Below are 26,186 nucleotides of genomic sequence, written 5' to 3' on the forward strand. Positions count from 1 at the left end.
AATCAGCATATTAGAATGATTTCTGTAGGATCATGTGACACTGAAGACGGGAGTAATGATGCTGAAAACCTAGCTTTGATCACAGGAATAAATTACATTTTAAAATATATTTATATAGAAATCAGTTGTTTTAAATAGTAAAAATATTTTACATTTTTTACGTAAGTTTAAATAATGCAGGCTTGGTGAGCTGAAGAGACTTCTTTAAAAGATATTGAAGTTTATTGTTCACTTTTGATTGATAGTGTAAATAATATTAACAATTACTAGTAATATTTTAAATATTATATCATTTTTAATAAATTACAGTTAATATATAATTACATAATAATTATAAATAATAAAATTCTAAATACATGTAATTTACATTTACATTTAAACGTTAAGTGTTGCTATTATTTAAAGTATTATATATTCATTAATCTACATTAACACAAATGATTATATTATAGATCATTTATATATTATTTATTATGTAATAAATCAGTTTAAATATCATTTTGTTTTATAGGTATTGTTATTAATTAAAATATTATATATTATATTCAGGTTAATGTGCAATCATTTAAAAACAATACACAAAAATAAAATTTAAATTACATTAAAATAAATATTGTAATTATTTTAAATAATTTAAATTCATATTATTATATTGTTAAACTGACAAGCATTTATGTATCATAGTAGTATTTGTTGATTATAATAAAAATAAAAAAAATCATTGCAAATAATTATATTACAATTCCAATAATTATAATTTATATAATTATATAAAAACTCCAAAGTAAAATGTCTGTATGCATTGTAACAATTGTTTTTTTTTTTAAGTTGTAAATAAAATAATGACTACTGGAGTACATTTTACAAGAAAATACTGTCTTATTTTAAATTTAAAGTTTAATTTAATGCGTTGAATTCTTTCAGATTCTTTGTAATTATTATTTGTTAAATTTACTTTACTTTTTTGAGTGAAAATAGTTTCTATACCAAATTAATTCATCATCAAAATTAAGCATTTAATTATTTACTTAATCATAATTATTTATTAAATATTAAACTATTTAGTGCATAAGTATTTATAATTTTGGAGAAAATATTGTCAGAAATTATTTTTTTATGCAAAAACTAATGAGTGATTCAGAAATGAAAAAACTAATTTTATCTCACATCTATGGTAAAGCCCGACTATATTGTTCTTGTACAAAAAATGCATAAACTGTTAACACACTTAGATTTACACAGAAACATACCTGGTCTTTCTCAGGTTTGTCTGAGAGATCGCTGAGGCTGTTGGAGGTCAGGTTACGATGGGCCGTGGTCGGGCTACCTGCAGAGGTCAAACAAGGTCAAAGGTCAGTTGATCAGCAGCTCACATGCTAAATCACTTTTTAGAAAATGCAGAAATATCACTCAAAAGATTAATTTAGTAACTTTAGATATTGTGCACATACAAAATAATTCATTCAGTCCTTATCTGCAGTTTTACAGTAGACTAGAGCGGGTCTTTCACAGAGAACCGGACTACATGATAATTCTTCATCTCTGGACTCCCAGAGGAGCAAATCTAGCATGAATCAGTCTGAATCTTCAGCTACAGACTTACAGAGAAGTCCCATGCTGTTGCTTCTCTGCATCTGCATTTGCTCGTCAGGTTCAAAGGTGGTAAAGCAAGGCACAGAGTGATCGACAGAACTGCGCGCTTCACACACACAGAGAGGGAAAGACAGGAAGACAGGGCGCATGCAAGTCAATCGAGACACATGGGAAGGACGAGAGACAGGGAAGAGAGAAAAGAAAGCATTAGAGCAGAGTAATCAAGTATAAATCTGGTTCACAGCGCTGATTCAGAAGTCAACTGCAGCATTGAATAAAACTGAAAATTTAGGAACAACATTTAGGAAAACAAAGCACAGTTTGAAAAGAAGAGAACAGTTTTGAAACAGGAGAAACCAGTGTTGGGGACGCTTTGAAACGGCTGCTAATAATAATAATCTATCTACTGTATAGATTATTTTTAAATAATATATTTATACAGTATTTATCAGCTATTCAGACTCAAGACTAAATAGTAAATGCAAAAACAAATCATGAACACTTTTTAAAAAAATAGCAGAAACCACTCATTTATATTACATATTTTATATTTCAAATATGGAAAAAAATCTTAAAATATTTTAAAAATAAATAAATGAATAAGCAAATAATAAATTGAAAAAAATGTTATTAAAAATAATTATTTCTTAATTATTTTTTGAAATATTAATTAATTTAGCACTAAACTAAGAATTTCACTACAAGAAAGACATAAATTGCCAATGAATAATTTTTATTGTTATATTTCACTAGAAAACATGAATACTAAAATGTAATTGAAGTTGTGTAATTTTGTTAGTTAAAGAATTAAATAATGTATATATCTGAACTAAAAATACTTACAAATAATTCAAATATTGGAATATATTAAATTATAAAAAAAAATTAAATAAAATTGATTAATTATTAATTAAATGTCCATTAATTTAGCACCAAAAAGACATACATTGGCAGTTTTAATGTTTATAGTTAAAGTATGTTTCACTAAAACAAATCATAAATAGAAATAGCTGAAGTTGAAAATTTTAATAATTTATATATATGAATTTAATTTAAAAAAATAAATAATAAATCAAATAAATAATGAATAGAAATAAAGTTAAATTTAACAGTTTAAATTTGATAATTGATATATCTGAATTTTATTAAAAATAATAAATAAAATAAATCATAAATATAAATAGTTGAACTTGAATTTAATGGTTTAAAATTTGTATAATTGATATATCTGAATTTAATAAAATAATTAAGAAATTAAGAAATAATTTATAAATTAAGAAATAAAATAAAATATTGTTTAATTACTTATTTTGGCTACAAGAAAGATGTAAAATGCCAACACATCTTTATGTTTATTTACCTAAAAATAAATGACATAGGTGTGGGGCACTAAGAAATGTTATTATTATATAAGAATTATTCTAATATCGACAGATAATACAAAATAAAATAACATTTGTGATTTAACTGTTTTTTTAAATTTAAGGGATAAACGGAAGGGGACACAAAGAAATATTATCACATAGAAATTATTATAATTATGTTGACGAATAATATAAAATAAAATAAAATCAATAATTTTTAATGAAAAACTTTAAAGGATTTTTAAAGAATTAAATGGAAGGGGACACAAAGAAATGTTATTATCATATAAAAATTATTATATCGACAAATAATTCAAAATAAAATAAAACAGCTTGGAAGAGCATTTGATTATTCCTCCTGCGTGTTTGACTGTAAACATCTATGTGCAGTACATTTAAAATATCCATTTAGCATTACAACAAATACCTTGTTTCTAGAAAAAGCTACAATATTATGAAAACATCACGTCTGTTGTCACACACCACCAAAGAATCTAGTCAACATTTCTTGACATTTAGACAGAACTAGTTTCTAGTTCTTCAACATTAAAGTCAAAACAATACACATTCTGCTTTTAAAAATGGGATGATTTTGCATGCAAAACATGCAGAAGACAGAATGAATCTGATGGTGAAATGCCCCTATACTGTAGCTGGGGGGAGGGGCTTAAATAAAAGGCCTTGATGATGTCAGCAAAAAAGAAAAGTCGTTTCAAAAAAGTTTTTGATGAAAGATTATGACAACAAACATGTTGTTCTTTGAATTATGTAAACCTATGAATCACAATAAGACTATTTGTATCAACAAATACAAAAGGCTCAGTTTGGTTTCATGTTGACTTAAGTTGGCTTGTTTGATTGGTTACTCCCTAAAAGCGAGAGAAACGTGATTAGATTGGTATTAAAGTGTCAACATGTCAGCTCTTATTTAGAAAAGTCACTATCAGGAATTTCAGAAAGCAAAACATCTTCAGCCACTTTAACATATTTGGAGGTTTTCTAGTCTTTCCTGGGAGGGTCTGAGGTTTGATGGCTATGAAAATAAAAAAAAACAACTGCATCTCATCAGCACATTTGATCACTTGTGAATCTGAAACATCAAAGTATTGCCAATTTTGCAGTGTGCAAATCTGCTCTATTTTACCCACAAGACATCTGCTATGAACGCAACCTTGTGTAAACCGAGTGCGAGACGTTGCCGATGGATGGAGCAGATAGATGCTGGCGGTGAAAGCGAGAGGAGAGATGTGGAAAGCGATAGAGTGTAAGAGAGAGGTGGCAGCTGTGTTACCGTTCTCCTGGCTGCTGAACAGGCGACTCGCGCTTGACACGCTTTTGCCGATGTCTGCCAGCGAGCGCAGGTTGGACTTCTTGGTCTGGTGGCGATGTTTCCGTAGCAGAGTGTACATGACCATCTCCTTCAGATCGGCCTTCAGCTGCCCGCTCTCAATCTGACTGTCAGTGACCATTTCTGAAAGACAGAGACACATTTAATCATGCATACACTGGTGCTTTAAGAAGGGTTTAAATTTAATACTTTATGGGTGCTTTCACACCTGCCTTATTTAGTTCGGTTGAATCGCACTAGAGTACGTTTTCCCTCTTGGTGCGGTTCGTTTGGGCAGGTGTGAATGTAGCAATCGCACTCGAGTGCGCACCAAAAGCGGACCAAAAAAGCGTACCGAGACCTCCTTGAAGAGGTGGTCTCGGTACGCTTTCAAACGAACACTGGAGCGGTTCGTTTGTGGTGAGAACATGAACCGAACTAGAACAGACCCAACCGCAAAAAGTACTGCGCCTTTTTGGACTAATCCAGCTGCCGTAGTCCGCTGCGCTGTTCATTATGGGATGAGGACAAGTATTTGTTGACAGTTAGCGCTTTAGCAACATAGCCCCATGACAGCTCGCGGACAAACTTGGAGTTGTGAGGAGGTGCGGAGCCTCATAAATTTGGTCTGATGATCATATAGGTCCCAACTTTCGAAAACTCACAAGAACATCACAATCTTTCTCATTGTTTAAGGGGCCGTTCACATGTCGCGCCTAAAAACGCATGGAAAACGCCTGTACAGCTATGATAAGCTGTTTCTCCAACTTGTCAATGCTTTCAATGTTATTAAGGGAAAGGATGAAGCTGATTGGTTGGTTTATGTCACATGACCTGCGGTGCGCTTGCAGCATTCTGAAAAGTTGCGATGTTTTTATCTCGATGCGACACGTTCGCGAATGGAAAAAACGTGCGCGTCGCGACCACGTTGGCCCCTAACAGTTTAGAAAATACGTTCAACACACTGATCTATATAATTCTCTATTATAGATCAGTGGTTCAATGACACGATCTGGCCAACGAGTGAGGTGGATGTTGTCACATGACTGCATTTTGGTTCGTTTCAACTGGTTCGGACCAGAGCAATCAGTGTGGTGTGAAAAGGACCCAAAACGGCAGAAAAATGCTACAATGTATCATTTTTTGCTCTTGGTCCGGACCAAATGAACCGAACCACAGATGTGAAAGCACCCTAAGGCAGAGGTCTCAAACTCAATTCCTGGAAGACCGCAAGCTCTGCAGACTTTAGCTCCAACCAGCTCCAGCTGACACCTGATTGGAGTTTCTAGTAATCCTGAAGACCTTGATTAGCTGGATCAGGTGTGTTTGATTAGGGTTGGAGTGAAAATGTGCAGAGCTGTGTCCCTCCAGGAATTGAGTTTGAGACCAGTGCTTTAAGATCTTTTTTTAAGAATACTTTAAGACCCTTTTTTTAATTTAGGAAATAAATGGAAGGGGAGGTAATGAAATGTTATTTATATATAGAAATGATTCTAATAAAATAAAATTTTATTAAATTAAAAAAAAAAAATAAAGATAAAATATTTAAAAATATATATATATTTAAGGAATAAATGGAAGGGCACACAAAAAGTGTTATATAGAAAATTATAATATATTAGAAAAAGTCGATTGACAAATAAATACATAATTTTTAATGTATTTTTATTTACTTTAATAAATGGAAGGTGACAAAGAAATGTTAATAGTATATAACAAATAATTCAAAATAAAATAAAATAATAAAATAAAATAACATTTTTAATTTACTTTTTTTTAAAGAAATAAATGGATGGAAACACAAAGAAATATTATTATTATATAGAAATTATTTTAATTATATTGACAAATAGTACAAAATAAATAAAATAAGATAAAATATAAAAAAAAAAATATTTAAGGAATAATTGGAAGGGGACACAAAGAAATATTATTTTATAGCAATCATTATAATTATATTGACAAATAATTTTAAATAAAATATATATTTTTTAACTTTAAGAAATAAATGGAAGGAAACACAAAGAAATGGTATTATATAGAAATTATTCTAATTATATTGACAAATAATACAAAATAAAAAAACATTTGTATTTTATTTATTTAGGGAATAAATGGAAGGGGACACAATGTTATTATTATATAAAAATGATTATAATTATATTGACTAATAATATAAAATAATTATTTTTTAATAAAAAAAAGGATTTTTAAAGATTAAATGGAAGGGGACACAAAGAAAATGTATTATTATATAAAAATTATTATATTGACAAATAAATTAATTAAAAATTAATTTAGCACTTAATGAAGAATTTCACATTTATATTTCACAAAAAACAAATACTAAAAACAACTGTAAAAACACTCTAATTTATATAACTGCATCTGATTAAAATTAACTGAAATTATAGAAAAACAATTAATCATTTAATAATTTCACTGCAAGAAAGATACTAAAAAAATGCCAATAATTGAATTGAATAATTGAATGTTTTTCATTTTCATAAGACTATTTCATTTATAACAAACAATCTAAAACAACTAATTCCCTGAAATATTAAATAAAAAGTACAAATAAATGGTTTCCTCTTGCTTGACTGTGAACTTGCACGCCACGTGTTAAAAATATGCAAAGTAACAACACCACAACCTGGAACTAAGAAATTTCAGATCTGATTTAAGATCTTTTCAGGCTTTCATTTGTGAAAGGACGAATCAAGACCATTTAAGACCTTTTTTAGACCTTGTTTGAGGAAAACAGAAACAAAAATACTTATGTTTTCAACCTCTAAAGAACCCGATACAACCTGAAGAACCTTTATTTTCACGAATGCTGGATCATAAGCTGAAGTGCATTTTTACCGACGATCTGCTGAAGTGAGTTCGCCTCCATGTCCAGCTTAATGGTTCCTTTCTCGATGCAGTTTTTCAGCTGGAAAAGCGAGTGCAGAGACAGAGTGGCTACATGAGGTTTACTCCACCGTTCTCCTCCCTTCTCCACCTTCTCCTCAAACTTTATCCATCTGAGAAACACACACAACAACACACATAAATATACTGACAACTGAATATTTAGAGCACTATGACGTCAGTTTACCATGAACATACCATGTTTTTGGGGCATATACCATGATAACATCACGTTTTCTGCTATGTACGGTGTGAATCAGTGTTGTTTTCGTCAACGATGACGAAATCATTTCGTTGACGCCACTTTTTTTCATGACGATAACGAGACGATGACGAGATAAAAATGGCTCGTTGATGACTAAAACATGACGAGACGTGTGTGAGTTTTCGTTGACGAGACGAGAATAGACGAAAGTGTTAGTGGGTGGTCCGTCAGACATTTAAAATGCATGACATTTCCGCTTATTGTGCATGTCAATTAAAACTTAAAAAGTATCTGACGCTATGGCAAGCCGTTTTAGCATTAAATATTCTTTGCTATACTAGTATGGCAAGCCGTTTTAGCATTCCATCCTTGTTTGTCTTTTATGTTTTAAAACATTCCTTCATTATTGTAATTATTGGTGAAAATAGTCGATCCGGAAGCTCACATTGTGTTGAACTATAGATCTGCTATTTTCAGAACTTATAAGTGACACTACCCAACAGCAAAATACTTACTGACCTACATTAATTTGTTAAAAGACTACTTTTTTCCCTTTTTTTTGACTAAAACTAGACTAAAACCTTTTTGACTTTTCGTCGACTAAAACCTTTTTTTGACTTTTCGTCGACTAAAACCTTTTTGACTTTTCGTCGACTAAAACCTTTTTGACTTTTCGTCGACTAAAACCTTTTTGACTTTTCGTCGACTAAAATTGGACTAAAACTATCACATATAGAAGTGACTAAAATTTGACTAAAACTAAGAAGCATTTTAGTCCAAAAGACTAAGACTAAATCTAAGATGGTTGTCAAAAACAACACTGGTGTGAATGTTATATGAATGTTAACACTTTACATCCTAATACCATGAAAATCAGCGTATCAGAATGATTTCTGAAGGATCATGTGACACTGAAAACTAAAGTAACGATGCTGAAAATTCAGCTTTGCATAGCAGAAATAAATTTGATTTTTAAGTATATGCAAACAGAAACCAGTTATTTTGATTTGTAATAATATTTCACAATATTACTGATTTTACAGAAAAAAATGCAACCTTGGTAAGCAGAAGAGACTCAAAACATCTCAAAAACATTCAAATGTCTCACCAAAAACTTTTGAACAGTGATTTATCTGTATCTCTGTATCATGGTACCACCACATTACTGTTTTGAATCCATTTTATGCTTGCAAGAACATATTATAAAGACTTCTGTTTGCCTTTCTGCCAACCAACTGAAATCTTTCTGACGTAAAATAAGAATGAAAATGATTCAAAGCTTCTTAAAGCTGTGCTGCCCTGTTATCAGCTTACCCATGTCTGCTTGAGCGAGCATCTGTCTCAGAGAAACGATACCCAAGCACACAGATATCCTTTAGAGCTCTGTAATCTTGTGCAGAAAGGCTGTTGAGCTGAGTTTAGCCAAGCGTGAGTATGATATCCGAGACAAAAGTGATACATACTCACACACAAACACACGCGCGCACACACACACACTGCGGCTTGTGGTTTTGATATGTTACCTGAGACACAGGTGAACCCAGAGACCCATGAGAACTCTGGAAACCCGGGCTTTGTGCATCCGCACAGACACACACATGTGCACACACATGAAAACACTGGGCTCTTTGTTTGCAAATGGTTTCATTTTAACATGATCCCAGTAGCTATTAACATGTAAATGTCGATCATGCAAATCCAATGAGAAACGGTGTAAGAGTCGCCGCATGAAAAGAGCTGCATTTGTGTCTATAACATTTGATAAAGTGAACAAAAACCTGTTATTGACGATTATATTTGCCTAAATATTAATTCAAAATCAATCAAAAACACATTAAATTAAAAACAGTATTTTAAGCTGAATTTGCATTTTACTTTGTTGAAAATTGTCCAAATCAAGTTCTTAGCAATGCAAAATTTAAAAATTAAGTTTTGATATATTTACGGTAGGATGTTTACAAAATATCTTTACAAAACATGATTTTTACTACATATCCTAATGATTTTTGGCATAAAAGAAAAATCTATAATTTTGACCCATATCATGTAATTTTGGCTATCGCTACAAATATACCCATTGTACATTTAAAATAAATAAAATAAAATAATATATGTATTAATAACTAAATTATTACTATTATTATTATCATCATCATCATTATCTTAGTATATCTCAGAATAAATAAAATAAAAATAAAATGTGTACTGGTTTTCTCTTTTATTAAAATAAGATAAAAATCTAATAATCTCACAAAACAAGATAATCCAAGTAATTTTTTATTCCAGTTACACTTTTATTTTCTGCAAAATATTAGTAAACTCTAAACTTTAAATGAATAAACGCAAGGTAAAATGTGCACTGGTTTTCCCTTTCATTATAAATCACATTTAAAATTAAATAAATTAATAAATTGATTAAAAAATAAACAAAAATAATTAATAATTAAATTATTACTATTATTATTATTATCATTATCTTAGTATATCTGAATATGAAATCTCAGGATAAATAAATAACTAAAAACTCTTATTATAAAAAAAAAAAACACATTTACCTAAAACATTTTTTTATTCTCGTTACTGTATTATTTCCCACAAAATAATAGAAAGTCTCAATATAAATAGATAAATAAATAAACTCAAGATAAAATGTGCACCGGTTTTCCTTTTCATTATAAATCACATTCAAAATAAAATAAAATAATGAATAAAATAAATAAAAAATAAATAATTAATAATAATAATTATTGTTACTATTATTATCATTATCTTAGTATATCTCAGTATGAAATCGCAGTATAAATAAATAAAACACTCAAGATAAAATGTGCACTGTTTGTCCCTTTCGTTATAAATCACATTTAAAATGAAATAAAATAATGAATTTTTTTAAATAAATAAAAATAATAATTAAATAATAAAATTATTATTATTATTACTATTGTTATTACCATTACATTAGTATAAATCAGTATGAAAACTCAGTATAAATAAATAAACAAATAAATAAAATTTGTACTGGTTTTCTCTTTCATAAAATAAAATAAAAAAAATTATTATTATTAATATTATTAATCATAGGTTTTCAATCAGCCCTCAAACTATTATTTCCCTCAAAATGAAAAGAAAGTAGCATCATAAAGTTTTCATTAACATTTAACATCGCCCATTATTGTTTTACATTGTACAAGATTAGCCAAAAATAACATGCTCAAATATTCCACCCTTACGAGTATGAATATTTATTTAATAGCATTTTTACAAAATGGAAAATGATTCAACAGTTAAATATGTTTAATCTAGACTCAGTTACTAGTTAGCAAGGCCTATGCGTGTGTGTTCGTGTGGGTGTTGGTCAGTGGATACGTTCGTGACAGGAAAAGACCTGCAGCTCATCCGTCACTCAATACACACAGGAAATCAAAACTACTTGGACCAGATGAAAGCGGCTTTGTCTGTTTGCTCGCACGTCTTTCCTCAGTTGCTTTGTCTCTCTTGCTGCTTGAGCCAAACCGAAAAATCGACAGTATATCTTTGCCAGAATAGTAAATAATCACAGTTTCGTCATTATTTTCTACTTTCATGTTGTTTGTTAAAAAAAAAAAAGACAGTTTGGAAAGTGCATGAGTAAAATAATGAGTAAAAAGTTTTTTTTTTTTGGCAGAGTGTACTATTCCTGAAGGTAATGTTAGCATACACCTCTCTAGCACGCTGTTATTTGTTGTGGTTTTCTGCTTGACCCTTATTCCTGAGTCCAAATGCTTATCTAATAGCATACGTGAGCGGTGCGCAGTCAGGAACTTGTGAAATCCTAAGAACAGTCAAGTGGCACACTAAAATCATGAGCACCTGGCAAATGACGCGAGCGTTGAATACTTCTGTTGTTTTGGCCGGAGCCAGACGAGAGGTCTCCCCCTTTCAAGTGTGCGTTTCTGACCTACATATCTGTCTGAGGACAAAACAGCTGAAAAAAATATTGGCTGGCGTTAACCGAAATCTGGAAATCATTTTTGCGGAACTGAACTGAATCATGACAGTTGTAGAGCTTGAACTGAACCAAATTTGTTCATAGTTGACATATTTAGCTTGACACAGTTATGAAATGAATCGAATCAACATTGAACTGAATGAAGGTGAATAACGACACAATTTTCTTTAGTAGAGCTGCTTAGCTGAACCGACTTTGTTTGTAATTAATGAATTTACACTACTGAACTGAACTGAATCAACACTGAATTGACTCAAGCTAAATAATGACTCAATTGTCTTTTAGAGGTGCTTTACAGAAGAAATTTAATTTGTGTTAGATCTGCTGAAGATTGTTTGTTATTATTTTAATATGTGACCCTGGACCACAAAACCAGTCATAAGGTTAAATTTTACAAAACTGAGATATATACATCATATGAAAGCCCAATAAATAAGCTTTCTATTGATGTATGGTTTGTTAGTGTCATAGTAAATTAGAATTTCAACTTTTTATCTCGTAATTATGATTTAAGTCATAATTTAGATTTTTTTAATATCAAATTCGTCTTAGTCAAAATTTCAACATTTTATCTTAATTTCGACTTTCTAAATCATAATTTCAACATTTTAAATCAATTTAGACTTTATAAGTTAGAATTTCAACTTTTTATCTCATAATATGACTTAAGTCTCAATTTCGACTTTTTATCTCATTATTAACTTAGTCATCAGTTTGACTTTCAAAATTTCAACTTAGTAAGTCATATTTTTTACTATTTATCTCATAATTATGACTTAAGTATGTCACAATTTTGACTTTATAAGTCAGAATTTCAACTGTTTATCTCAGAATAATAACTTTTGGTTAAAATTTTAATTTATCTAATAATTTCAATTTAGTAAGTCATACTTTTGACTATTTATCTCATAATTATGACTTAAGTATGTCACAATTTTGACTTTATAAGTCAGAATTTCAACTTTTTATCACAGAATAACTTTTAAAGTTATAATTTCAATTTATCTAATAATTTCATCTTAGTAAGTCATACTTTTGACTATTTATCTCATAATTATGACTTAAGTATTTCATAATTTTGACTTTATAAGTCAGAATTTCAACTGTTTATCTCAGAATAATAACTTTTGGTTAAAATTTAAATTTATCTAATAATTTCAACTTAGTAAGTCATACTTTTGACTATTCATCTCATAATTATGACTTAAGTATTTCATAATTTTGACTTTATAAGTCAGAATTTCAACTGTTTATCTCAGAATAATAACTTTTGGTTAAAATTTCAATTTATCTAATAATTTCAATTTAGTAAGTCATACTTTTGACTATTTATCTCATAATTATGACTTAAGTATGTCATAACTTTGACTTTATAAGTCAGAATTTCTACTTTATCTCATAATTTTGACTTTTACAGTTGTAATTTCAATTTATCTAATAATTTCATCTTAGTAAGTCATACTTTTGACTATGTATCTCATAATTATGACTTATTATGTCATAATTTTGATTTTATAAGTCAGAATTTTAACTTTTTATCTCATAATAATAACTTTTAAAGTTATAATTTCAATTTATTCCTATAATTTCAATTTAGTAAGTCATACTTTTGACTATTTATCTGATAATCATGACTTAAGTCTGTCATAATTTTGACTTTACAAGTCAAAATTTCCAATTGTCTCATAATTTTGATTTAGTTAGCCATAAATTTGACTATTTATCTTGTAATATGTGAACTGAAATCAGATTGTTTATGCATCTAATCTTGCAATTCTAATGTTTTTTAGGTGTTTTTACACTTTACCTGGCTGTTTCCTTCCACTCCATCTCCTGACCATCAACGGCCAGAAGCTCGTCGAGTTCGGTGAAGAGCTGCGGCGGAGGAGGACCGCTGTCATCTTCCCCCAAAATAAAGCGAATCCTCTCTGCAGCCGGAGAAACTGACAGAAAAAACAACAAACCAAGGGTGAGAGAGGCCTGTTGACCTGAAAATACTTGTTATTATAATCAAACAATAGGTACAATAACAAAAAACACAAGACAATAAGCGCTCTGTTCACAAAAGGTGTGACTGCAATAGAAATCACAGTTTATTTCCTTCATAGCTGTTATGCAACATTAAGATGAATGAGCTTTCTTGTAAATATCAAGTGTGTGTTACACCCAAATCGTGGTCAGTATGTGTGACTGTTTCCTGGACAAATAGAAATAGACGGCGTTGCGAAAGCAATCACTGACCTGCATGTGAATTTCACAAGGAAGTTTTCAAATGTGAAAATGTGTGCATGAGGAAGCTAAGTTTTTATTCGTAATAAAAGAACCTGTCAGGGTTTCTCATTACCACAATGTCGCATTTGTTGTAATGTCTAAGCTGTACCGCACCTTTTCTAAATGTGTACATATTTAAATGACAAAGACTTTATTTCATACACAGGCAGGGTGTTTAAAAAATAAAACTAGAACAAACAAAAGGTTTAGTTCAAGATACTGATGAGATTTGTCTATGTTTGGGAAATCAAAACAGTGGTCAAAAAACAGTGATTATTGTGAGCACGGCTTTCCTGGAGACGCTTCTTGTTAGGGAAGTGTATGTGGTATATGTGGAAATTTCTTGGTTGCATTGCAACATAGTGACTGACTTGATATTTTGATTCAAAATCTGAAGCTCTGCACATTAACATGTGTATAAATGCATGCTATGCATGTGCGCAGATGTGCATGCTTTCCATCTAGCCTCAGGTCAAAGTAAAGACATGCAGGGACAAGATGAACCTCTCAGTTTGACAGATACACAACAAATCAATTCATTCATTAGTTTTAAGCAATCATTTGTCTGCTTGTCTGGTAATTTTTAAATAAATTATTTTTATGCAGCAAGGATGCATTAAATTGATCAAAAGTGACAGCAAAGACATTTAATGTTACAAAACAATAATATTTCAAATAAATGCTGTTCTTTTGAACTTTCTATTTAACAAAGAATCCAGTTTCCACAAGAATATGAAGCAGCACAACTGTTTTTAACAAAATTAATAATAAGAAATGTTTATTGTGCAGCAAATCTGCATATTAGAATGATTTCTGAAGGAGCATGTGAACTGAAGACTGCAGTAGTGATGCTGAAAATTCAGCTTTGCGTCACCGAAATAAATTGCATTTTACAATATATTCAAATAGAAAATTGTGTTTTTGATTTGCAATAATATTTCACAATTTTACTGATTTTACTGTATTTTTGGTCAGTTAAATGCAGCCTAAATGAGCATAACAGACTCATTTCTGAATGTGAATTTTAGGAAAGTTTTGTCATCCACCGAACTGTTGTGACATCAAATAAAAACAACTAAAAATACTTTCTTACTATTTTCTTATCAACAACAACGTCTATTATGACATTATGAACTCTTTAGGACTTGTTTAAAAAGAAATTTGAAACAAAGAAACAACGCAATGTACGACGACAAAGAAACACTTAAGATTTTGTACTGTTTCTAAAACTAATAAGCAACTTTGTGACATTTATAGAGACATCTGCGTATGAGCTCGAGCACAATGATTACTAAATAAAATACAGTTGAAGTCAAAAGTTTACATACACCTTGGAGAATCTGCAAAATGATAATTATTTTAACAAAATAAGAGGGATCATACAAAATCCATGTTATTTTTTTATTTAGTACTGACTTGAAAAAGATATTTCACATAAAAGATGTTTACATATAGTCCACAAGAGAAAATAATAGCTGAGTTCACAAAAATGACCCTGTTCAAAAGTTTACATACACTTGATTTTTAATACAGTGTTGTTACCTGAATGATCCACGGCAGTTTTTTTGTTTTTGTTTAGTGATAGTTGTTCATGAGTCTCTTGTTTGTCCTGAACAGTTCAACTGCCCGCTGTTCTTCAGGAAAATCCACAAATTCTTTGGTTTTTCAGCATTTTTGTGTATTTGAACCTTTTACAACAATGACTGTAATATATTTGACATCCATATTTTCACACTGAGAACAACTGAGGGACTCATATGCAACTATAACAGAAGGTTCAAACGCTCACTGATGCTCCAGAAGGAAAAATTTTAACAGAATGAAGATGTGTGAATTCTTCTCATTTTGCCTAAATATCATATTCTTCTATATCTTCTATCAGTGAGCGTTTGAGCCTTCTGTAATATCTCTGTAGTCTCTCAGTTGTCTTCAGTGTGAAAAGAAGGATCTTAAAATCATCCAGTCATTGTTGGAAAGGGTTCAAATACACAAATGCTGAAAAACCAAACAATTTGTGGGAGCTAAAGAATTTTTCTGAGGAACAGCAGGCAGTTTAACTGCTCATGACAAACAAGGGACTCATGAACAACTATCACTAAAAAAAAATAATAATAAACAGATCATTCAGGTAACAACACAGTATTAAGAATCAAGTGTATGTAAACTTTTAAACGGGGTTATTTTTATAAATTAAACTATTATTTGTTTTTGTGGACTATGTGTAAACATATTTTATGTGAAATATCTTATTCAGGTCAGTACTAAATAAAAAATAACATGCATTTTGTATGATCCCTCTTATTTTTCTAAAATAATTAACATTTTGCAGATTCTTCAACTTTTGACTTCAACTGTAGGTAAGCATTAATCTTTTTCTTGATAATTGGGGTTGAAATACACTTAATCGTCATGAAAATACTGTTTTGATGGTCCTAAATAACACTTCATCCTCTTTAAAATAGTGTGATATTTTGTAGTGAAACATGACCCAGTCATGTTTTTGACAGATTATGTGAGATTCTGTATAATCACTATTATGAAATGTCACTATTATGGAATAAAAAAAAGCATTAAATGTGAACCTGAACCACAAAACCAGTCTGAAGTTGCACAGGTATATTTGTAAAAATAGCCAAAAAAAAAAAAACATTGTATGGGTCAAAATTAAAGGATTTTTATGCCAAAAATCATTAGAATATGAAGTAAAGATCATGTTCCATAAAGATATTTTGTAAATCTCCTACCATAAATATATTAAAACCTAATTTTTGATTAGTAATATGCATTGCTAAGAACTTCATTTGGACAACTTTAAAGGTGATTTTCTCAATATTTAGATTTTTTTTGCACCCTCAGATTTCAAATTTCAAAATAGTTGCATTGATGCACTGATGTAAGCTTATTTATTCGGCTTTCAATGCAAGGCACTGGCACCAGACATAATCATGAACAATAATATTTTAACAAATCAAAGGCTGCCTTTCTTTCTCAGTGCATTTCAGCACATTTGCAGCACGCTCAACTAATCTAAGCCAAACTAGTCAAAACCAGGCGATTGTTTTCATCCCACAGCGGCCTGAAACAGCCGCTCTGGGGTAAATAAGGCCGTGTTGTACACAAAAGAGAGAGAAAGAACATCCCTCTGCCCCACGTCTGGCTCTGTGCCTCCTAACCTGGGCTAAAAGTTAACACTTCTTACCACAAGCAGCTAAAATTACCCATTATACCACTAGTATAGTCAAACTAGACCAGCTGACCACAAATACTAAATCCAGCCACAAATCCAAGTTGTGAGAAGCCATACAAACTATTTATGTGAGAAACGTTTGTTAGTTTAGCCCAGTGACTTACGGTAAGTACTGACTGTGTGAAATGTGTGAATCTCACAGGATCGACTGGACGAGAAAGCGACCGAGAGGTGGAGCGAGTTCACCGAGGATAAGCGCAGATAAAGGTGACTGTGCACTTGTTTAGCTAGATGCTTTGCCTTTTCAGCCGTGTCACAGATTAGCAGAGATTAGCACACACAAAGACCTTTAACTGAGGCTGCGAGCGCCGCTTTATCTCGTTCTCGCTCTCCATAGCTCTCGGGTGAATCATATTTATTTAAATCACTCCCTGATTCGCCAGAACATCATGGATTGCTCGGTGATGAAGGCCTGGGCAATATCTATGAAGGTTGTCATGTGAGACATTTATTGATTTTTATAATTTTTTTTTTTTTTTTTTTTTGTGAAACACAGGAGATGACTGAGGTGCTGTTTTCTATACAAGGAAAATGGATGGTGAATCCTTAAAAGTATAATTTTTAAAATAAAAATATAATAAATGTAGTCAAAGCATTGTTATACTAAATAATAATATTAATATTATTAATAATACTACGAATAATAATAATCTAAAATAAATAAATAAATAAAATAAAATATTTTGTGAAAATACATATTTGTTTGATAATAATAATAATATTAATAATTAGGGCTGGGACACGATTAATCGCGATTAATCGCATCCAAAATAAAAGTTTATGTTAACATACTAAATGTGTGTTTACTGTGTATATTTATTATGTATATATAAATACACACACAAACATGTATATTAAAGAAAACTGAAAATAAAAATTAAATTAAAATAAATAAAACATTTATAATTCTATATATAATCTAAATTAAATACAAATATAACTATCCACACATATAAGTATTTTTTAAAGGCTATACATGTATGTGTGTGTATTTATATATACATAATAAATATACACAGTAAACACACATTTAGTATGTTAACATAAACTTTTATTTTGGATGCGATTAATCGCGATTAATCGTGTCCCAGCCCTATTAATAATATAGAAAAATAAAATGTTTAAATATAATAACATTTTAAATAAAATATTGTCAAATTGTTTTACTGAATAATAATATTAATATTATTAATAATAATAAAACTAATATTGTATTATACATTTTAATTAAATCATGCCATTTTTATTAAATTGTTGCCAGGGTGAAACTAGGTCCCATTTTGTGAATAAAATGAAATAAAGTATTTTTAAATATAATAAAATATTTAAAATTATTTCATAAAATAATTATTAATAAGAATATGAATACTGTTAAAATATATATAATTTTAAATAAAATATTGTTCAATTACTTTACTAAATAATTATTATTAATAATATAAATAATATTGCATTATACATTTTAATTAAATCAGCAAACCATGACATTTTTCTAACCAATTATTGCTAGGGTGAATCCAATAAAAAAAGTCCAGGTCACATTTCGGAAAATTAAAAAAAAAAAAATAAATAAATAAAATTAAATTATATTTTAAAGTATTTCTACTAATTAAAGTATTTTTAAATATAATAAAATATATTAACATTGTTTTATAAAATTATTAATACAAATATTAATAATGTTGTAAAATAAAATATGTTTAAATATAATAACATTTAACAAATAAAATATTTATTATTATTAAATAATTATTCATAATAATTTAAATAATATTATATTATACATTTTAATTAAATCAGCAAATCATGCCTTTTTAACCAATTATTGCCAGGGTGAAATGAACAAAAATGTCCAGATCACATTTTGAAAATAAAATAAAATATAATAAAACAAAATAAAATCTTTTTACAATTATTTTACGAATAATTTACTATAATAATAACAGGAATAATACTATAAATCAAATAAAAATATTCTTAAATATAATAAAACATCTTATTAAATAAAATTTAAATATTTTAAAATTATTTTACAAAATAATTATTAATAATAAATTAATACTGTATAATACATTTTAATTAAATTAGGAAATTACTATTTATTTGATCATTTACATTATTACATTATTATTACATATTACATAATTATTACATTACTCACAAACAAATAAATAAACAAATAAAAATATTGGGATTTTTTTCTTGCAATAAACTATTGACAAAGTGCTTAATCGTCATGTAAATAATGTTTTAGGTGTCCTAAATTACACTTTATTCTCTCTAAAATGGTGTGATATTTTGTGTTGAAATAGGACCCAGTCATGTTTTTTGACAGATTTTGTGAGTTCATTTCAGGCAGAATACATGAAGAAAATTTGCTGGTAAGCTCCAGAAAGAGGAAGATTATCAGCAAAACGGGGATTTTTTTTTTTACTTCAAGGCTTTGAGGTTTTCCGCAGGAAATGGCAGAACAAATACTATTGAGATCATAGTGATATGATGCATGATGGGTAGTTTGTCTTGTTTTGTCACTCACTGAGTGGTTTGAGGATGCTGGAGGACGGATCGTCTGCAGCCTCTGTGTCTGATTTGTCGCTGACGTTTTCTGTGAAACGCTCCCTCCTCTCTTTGTGATTGGATCGTCGTTTGTGTCGTCGGCGGCGACGGTAACTCTTAGGTACGTGAACTCCAATGTAGACTGTGTGATGACCTGCACACAGAGAAAAGACCATCGTAAGATTACAGACACACATATACATTCATATCAGAGAGACAGCTTATACATTTAGGCCTACAAATAGATTACAGTCATACACAGATAACCATAACTTTAAACTTTAAAAAACTTTAACATACAGTTAAAAAGTAAAAAGTACAAAAACTACTCAAATAAAAATAAAACTGAAACAAATTAAATTCAAAAGTTCAATTTAATTAATTGTAAAATGGGTAAAAAAGACTTTAACATGAAAAATGTAATGATAATTACAAATGTTGCCTTTCGCAACTAAAATAAAATAAAGTAAAATAAACATTTTATTAAAAAAACTTTAACATACACTTAAAAATTAACAATTACTCAATTACTAAAAAATAAAAATTGCTGCTTGAAATTATTCCTTAGCAACTAACAGAAACTACAAAAACTGACAAAATGAAAATAAAACTGAAATAAAATTATTAAATTAAATTAAATTATTAAATTAAATTAAATTACATTTTTTAGTTGAAAAACTTGATGAAAATTACAAATGTTGCATTTGGCAACTAACTGAAAGAAATAAGCAAAAGTACTAAAATTACAAACTAAATAAAATAAGATAAGATAAAATGAAATAATTAGATTAAAGAAATTAAACATACACTTAAAAATTAAAAAATATTCCTTGGCAACTAACTGAAATAAGTACACTGAAATAAAAAAAACTACTAAAATGAAAATAACACACAAACGATCAAAAATCAATAAAAATCTAATTAAATGTAAAAAATAAATTAAATTAAAAATCTAATTAAATGTAAAAAAATTAAATTAAATTAAATATTAGGTGAAAAAGTTTTACAAAAAAAAAAACTCGAAATTTATATGAAAATTACAAATGTTAATAACTACCTGAAATTAATATGTTAAATAAAAATATAATACAATACAAATTAGATAACAAAAACTTTAACATACACTTAAAGGTGCCATAGAATGCATTGAGAGAATATTTTTAAATTGTTCTCTGATGTCTACATAGAAGGTATGTGGCATAGGAAAGGGCAAAAAAATCTCCAGAAACGGTTTTACAGGTCCATTTACAACCCTAGGATTTGCCCCTAGAATGAAATGCTCTGTTATTGCCTTATTTGGAAGCTTCATGAATATTAATGAGCTCTGCTCTGATTGGCTGTTTCACGGAGCTGCTCATCTTAATAGCTCGCACATAGATAAAAATATATATTTAATTAGGAGCTCTAGCGGTTTTTAATATGCGGTTTGTTGAATCTGCCGTTTTGAATCGCCGACATTTTAGTCTGATTACTGTGATCCTATGTGCTCTGTGTAACGAAATAATGCAGAGGGAGTGCTTCTTACCACACAAGTTCAGATGATTCTCAGTGAAACTCGGGATCTGTAAATCATTCGCCATCATCAGCGCAGTCATCTCTCTGTTTATGTGGTAAGTGAAATCCTATGTATTGCAATGTAACAGGCTAGCGCTAGCATTAAGCTAACCGTGTCCCTTCAATGGAATGCCTTGTTTTACTGATGTGCTGATGTTACCGATGATTGGGCGATGCAAATGTTGGAGGCGTAACTATTAACGATCCCGGGAAAGTTTCGTAACAGTCGGTGTTATGTTGGAATTGACCTATTTTTCGGTGGTCTTTTGCAAACACTAGATTTCTATAAGAAGGAGGAAACGATGGTGTTTGAGACTCATGGTATGTCATGTCCATGTACTGAACTGTTATTATTTAACTATGCCAAGGTAAATTCAGTTTTCCATTCTATGGCACCTTTAAAATAAAAAATTATTTCTTGGCAACTAACGGAAATAAATTGAAGTACAAAAACTATTAAAATAAAAATAAAATAGAAATAATTAGATTAAATTAAAAGTTCAATTGAATTAAGAAATTAAATAAAACAAATTTAAATTTAAAAATAGGTAAAAAAAAAAAAAGTAAAAAAATAACAAAATAAAAATTAGATTAAAAAATAACATTAACGTAAAATTAGAAATTATTTCTTGGCAACTAACTGAAATAAATAAATTGAAGTACAAAAACTACTAAAATTGAAATGATTAAATTAAACAATTTTAGATAAAATAAAATAAAATAAAATAAAAATTAATTAATAAAATAATTTTAGGTGAAAAACTTTAAAATAAAATAACTTTGATTAAAAATGAAAATGTTGCCTTCTGACAGCTAACTGAAATAAATAAGTTAAAGTACTAAAATGACAAACTAAAAATAAAATAAAATAAAATAACATTAAATTAAATTAAATTAAAAAAATAATAAAACCTATACTGAAATGTTCAAATAACTAAAAACTAATAAAAATGACTAAAATAAAAAGCTAAAGCTAAAATAAAAATAAAAACTGGGAAAAAAAGCCAAATTATAATAATTAATTAATAAATACTACAGTATTACATAAATAGTACTAAAACAACACTGATGTAAGAATGACCAAAGTGATTATATGGTGAATCACTTTCTAATGTGTTTACATGAGTGAAACAGTATATTCATGCCATAAAATGCAAAAGAAAGTTACATTTTTCACCTATTTTAATTCTTTGAAAGAACATAAACTAATAAATCATACACAATACGACAAAAAAAAAAAAAACATGTATAAGAGAGTCACTGTGTCTCTGTGTTTGCATGTGTTTGTGTTTTTTCAGAAGGAAAAATCTGACCCGTATCTCACACGAGTTAGATTATAGATAAATGCCAACAACTTCCTGTACAGCTGATCAGGCAGGAAATGGCAAAACATCTCCAGGAAGTGGATGTTAAAACAGAGAGAACAAACACGTAGACAAAAACACAGTCACAGAACAATATAAGAACTAATAAAGCCGCTCATCCGTCAATCACGCTTCGGTCAGCCTTCGCTTCATTCATCTCAAGTTTAACTTGAGTCTAAACCTTATCTGATGCGTGTGTGAGCATCATGTGAAGGTCCAAAGTTCAGAGAGGACCAGAGAGAGGGAGAGAAGCAAATAAAGAAGGAGCATAAGTGTGTGAACTGCTCATGTTTGCCAATGTGTTTGTTTGATGTGTAGATATTTTTAGACGTCTGAACCTGCAGTAGTTTATACATTCGACATCTGAGAAGGGAATTCACTCAGTCAACTGTGTCCAGTCATGTATTGGCACACACTGCCGGTGTTGTTTTAGCACACCATTTATTTTAGGAATTATTTGGGCTGCAAACACCACCACAAAATTAGGGCTGCAAACCTAAATACGGCCCACAGTGTCAGTATTATATTCAAAAAATACATTAAAATGATTAAATTAAGCATTAAATTACATTTATTCCTCAAATATTATATCACATTTCTATATATTTTTTGTTTTATCTATTATCCTTTTAATAATTTGTTCTTATTTTATTATATTGTATTATATTATATATATAATATATATATATATATATATATATATATACACACACACACACACACCACACACACCACACACACACACACACACACACATAGTGTTGGGCGATATGCTCAATTTTCATATCGTCCTATCGTCAGCCTGAGAGATCGCCGATACACGATACTATCGTGCTAATTTAATTAATTATCTATGTACTAAATTCCTTATTCATTTTGTAAAGGTAGACTTTCTATTGGCATATGATTAAGTTGTGCGTGTACAGAGCGCAATCTACCGGAGTTGTTCAAGTTACTTTCGGTTTCATTCTCTGCTATCGTCAGTGAGTGAGTTGTAAATGTGCGTGCCAGAATGTAAATGAATGAATCTTTCTTTACCCGTCATATTGCGATAATGTTACCGCTGTATGTCTGACCGTTATCATCAGGTGATGTTGTAGTTCAGTTCATGTTGGATGCGGAGAAGTGATGCGCGTGTAATTCACGTGCGTATGTTTAGCGCCATCTGATCGCATCGTAATTCTAATTAACGCCTATAGATGTTACTGAGATGAATGTTTGTTTACTATATACAGACTGATTATGATACATCGTAATTAATTCAGCCTGAACCAGTTTTACTACCTCGGTTATCCTAATGACTGCAATGCTAATATAATATAACACTCCCTTTAGAATCTACCACCCTACTGTATGATGAAAATCTCCCATTTTCACTGCATGAGGTGCGTTAGGGTGCTGTGGCCTCTCTATGCGTGTGTTTATACCCTGGCAAGTTTCTGAAGCATCTAGAACAGACTCTCTGTGCTGCATTGCTAAAGTTAAGTTCTTTGTTGACGGATAATAATAATAATCGTCTAACTATCGTCAAAGGCATCAGCAACAGGCGATATCTCTGACTATCGTCGATACACGATACTATCGTCTATCGGCACAAGCCTACACACACACACACACACACACACACACACACATATATATATATATATATATATATATATATATATATATATATATATATATATATATATAATTTCTAGACTAGAAAAAAAAACATTTAGGCTACTAATCTTTGAAAAAAATAAAATAAAAAAAGGTCAATTAATTTACTAGTTTTGTTATTATTACCAGCATTTTATATTTTCATCATAAACATAAAATGCAAATAAATAAGCACGCAATGCAGTGCCATCCAGTGCACATTTCACTTGATAGGGTAAAGGGTTTCCCACTAAAATACAGTTCACTAAACTGGTGCACGCTTAGTCAGTTTGTAGAAATGCAGAATGTAGAAACCGATTCAGTGTGTGTGTGTGTGTGTGTGTGTGTGTGTGTGTGTGTGTGTGTGTGTGTGTGTGTGTGTGTGTGTGTGTGTGTGTTGTGTCGTACCCTCGACCTCTTCATCGCACACGTTTTTGATGTAAGACGCTCCCCTGTCCACTACGGCCTCATCCTCCATTCTGAAAAACACAAACACAGAGAGAAAGGATAAAGTCAGACACAAAGTATTTTTGTGGTGAAGTCAAAATACAAAACTAGAATTAACCAGACTTTATCTAGAAAGAGCAAACATGTTTAATCTCGCCTCGCACGTGCCAGTTTCTCAGAGCAGCGTTTCTTTTGAAGCAGATCAGTCACTTGAGTTTTAACCTTCTCCTTTACCTTTAGTTGTTTGTCAGGCCTGTAAACCTGAACCATTCTGGTTTCGATTCAAGTCATCACACGCCTCACCCTGACGACTGGATGCACTGGATGACTCGAGGGTGAACTCTTTAACGTAAAACCATCCAAAATTCACATAGCGCTTAAAACATCTTAGCAACCACATAGCAACACATTGGCAAACACCTATAATATGCTAATATGGTGGTGGAAAGCTTTGCTTGTGATAAAAACTGTATTAAATGACATTTTCCACTTAAAGCAAGTCATAAAAATAACATAGAAAGAGGCTGTAGTATTTAGTAAAAACTGCAAAATTGTGAAATATTGTTACAATTTAAAATATATTTTTTGGATTCATATCAAAATATTATTTACTCCTTTGATGTAAAGCTGAATTTTTAGCAAGCTGTCATTACTCCAGTTTTATTATTGTTAAATAATAATTAAAATATAAATATGTAATATTATAACATAATAAAATATAATATGCATTATTATTAATGGTAATAATATTAAAACAAATTTTGGAAATATTTATTGTATTGTTTTATATTAAAATACTAATAATTTAATAAAAACTATAAATATATAAATAAAAAATATATAAAATAATATTATATAATATAAAATGATATTTTGGAAATATTTATTGTATTGTTTTATGTAAAAATAGTAATAATTTAATAAAAACTATAAATATATCAACATATAAAAATAATATAATATTTAATATAATATAAAACAAATAATATTTTTGGAAATATGTATTGTATTGTTTTATATAAAAATACTAATAATTAAAATTATAAAAAATATATATAAACATTCATAATTTAATAAACATATTTGAATATTTTGGAAATATTTGTTCTATTGTTTTATATAAAAATACTAATTTAATTAAAACTATAAAAATATAAATACATAAACAAAAAATATAATATATAAATTATTAATAGTAATAATAATAAAAAATAACAATATTTTGGAAATATTTATTATATTGTTTTATATAAAAATACTAACAATTAAAATAATAAAAATAGATATATAATATAATATATATTATTATTATAGGTAGAAATATTAACAAAATAATCGTTTATTAAAAATAATTTTAATCAAATCAAATAAAAAAATAATACTTTCATATTGTTTCATATAAAAAAAACAAATAATTAAAATATATAAAAATAATATATGTAATAATATTAACAAAAAATATTTGGGTAATATTTATTAGCTACTTATTTTTTTAATAAAATATAAAAATAATAACAATATTTTGTAAATATCTATCTATGTATTGTTTTATATTAAAAAAATACAAAGAATTAAAATGATAAAAAAATAAATATAGAAACAAATAATATAATTTAATATAATATAAATTATGACTAATAGGAATAATAATTAAATATATATATTTTGGAAATATTTATTCTATTGTTTTATTTAAAAATACAACTTATTACAATT

At 29.1% G+C, this 26,186-nt stretch overlaps 1 protein-coding gene across 1 annotated transcript in view; it reads right to left on the minus strand.

The window, feature by feature from the left end:
* The window catches only part of slc4a4b (solute carrier family 4 member 4b), a 73,244-nt gene that overhangs the window by 27,987 nt on the left and 19,071 nt on the right, over positions 1–26,186 (minus strand). Inside the window, exons 2-8 of the mRNA XM_073824048.1 lie at positions 24,432–24,502; positions 19,445–19,618; positions 13,198–13,333; positions 7,150–7,310; positions 4,249–4,428; positions 1,604–1,699; positions 1,251–1,327 (exon numbers count right to left, since the gene is read on the minus strand). Coding sequence (XP_073680149.1) covers positions 1,251–1,327; positions 1,604–1,699; positions 4,249–4,428; positions 7,150–7,310; positions 13,198–13,333; positions 19,445–19,618; positions 24,432–24,502 — 895 coding nt within the window. The remainder of the gene's footprint in view (positions 1–1,250; positions 1,328–1,603; positions 1,700–4,248; positions 4,429–7,149; positions 7,311–13,197; positions 13,334–19,444; positions 19,619–24,431; positions 24,503–26,186) is intronic.

Source organism: Garra rufa, chromosome 19, assembly GCF_049309525.1.
Source record: "Garra rufa chromosome 19, GarRuf1.0, whole genome shotgun sequence".
In the NCBI taxonomy this organism is placed as follows: Eukaryota; Metazoa; Chordata; class Actinopteri; order Cypriniformes; family Cyprinidae; genus Garra; species Garra rufa.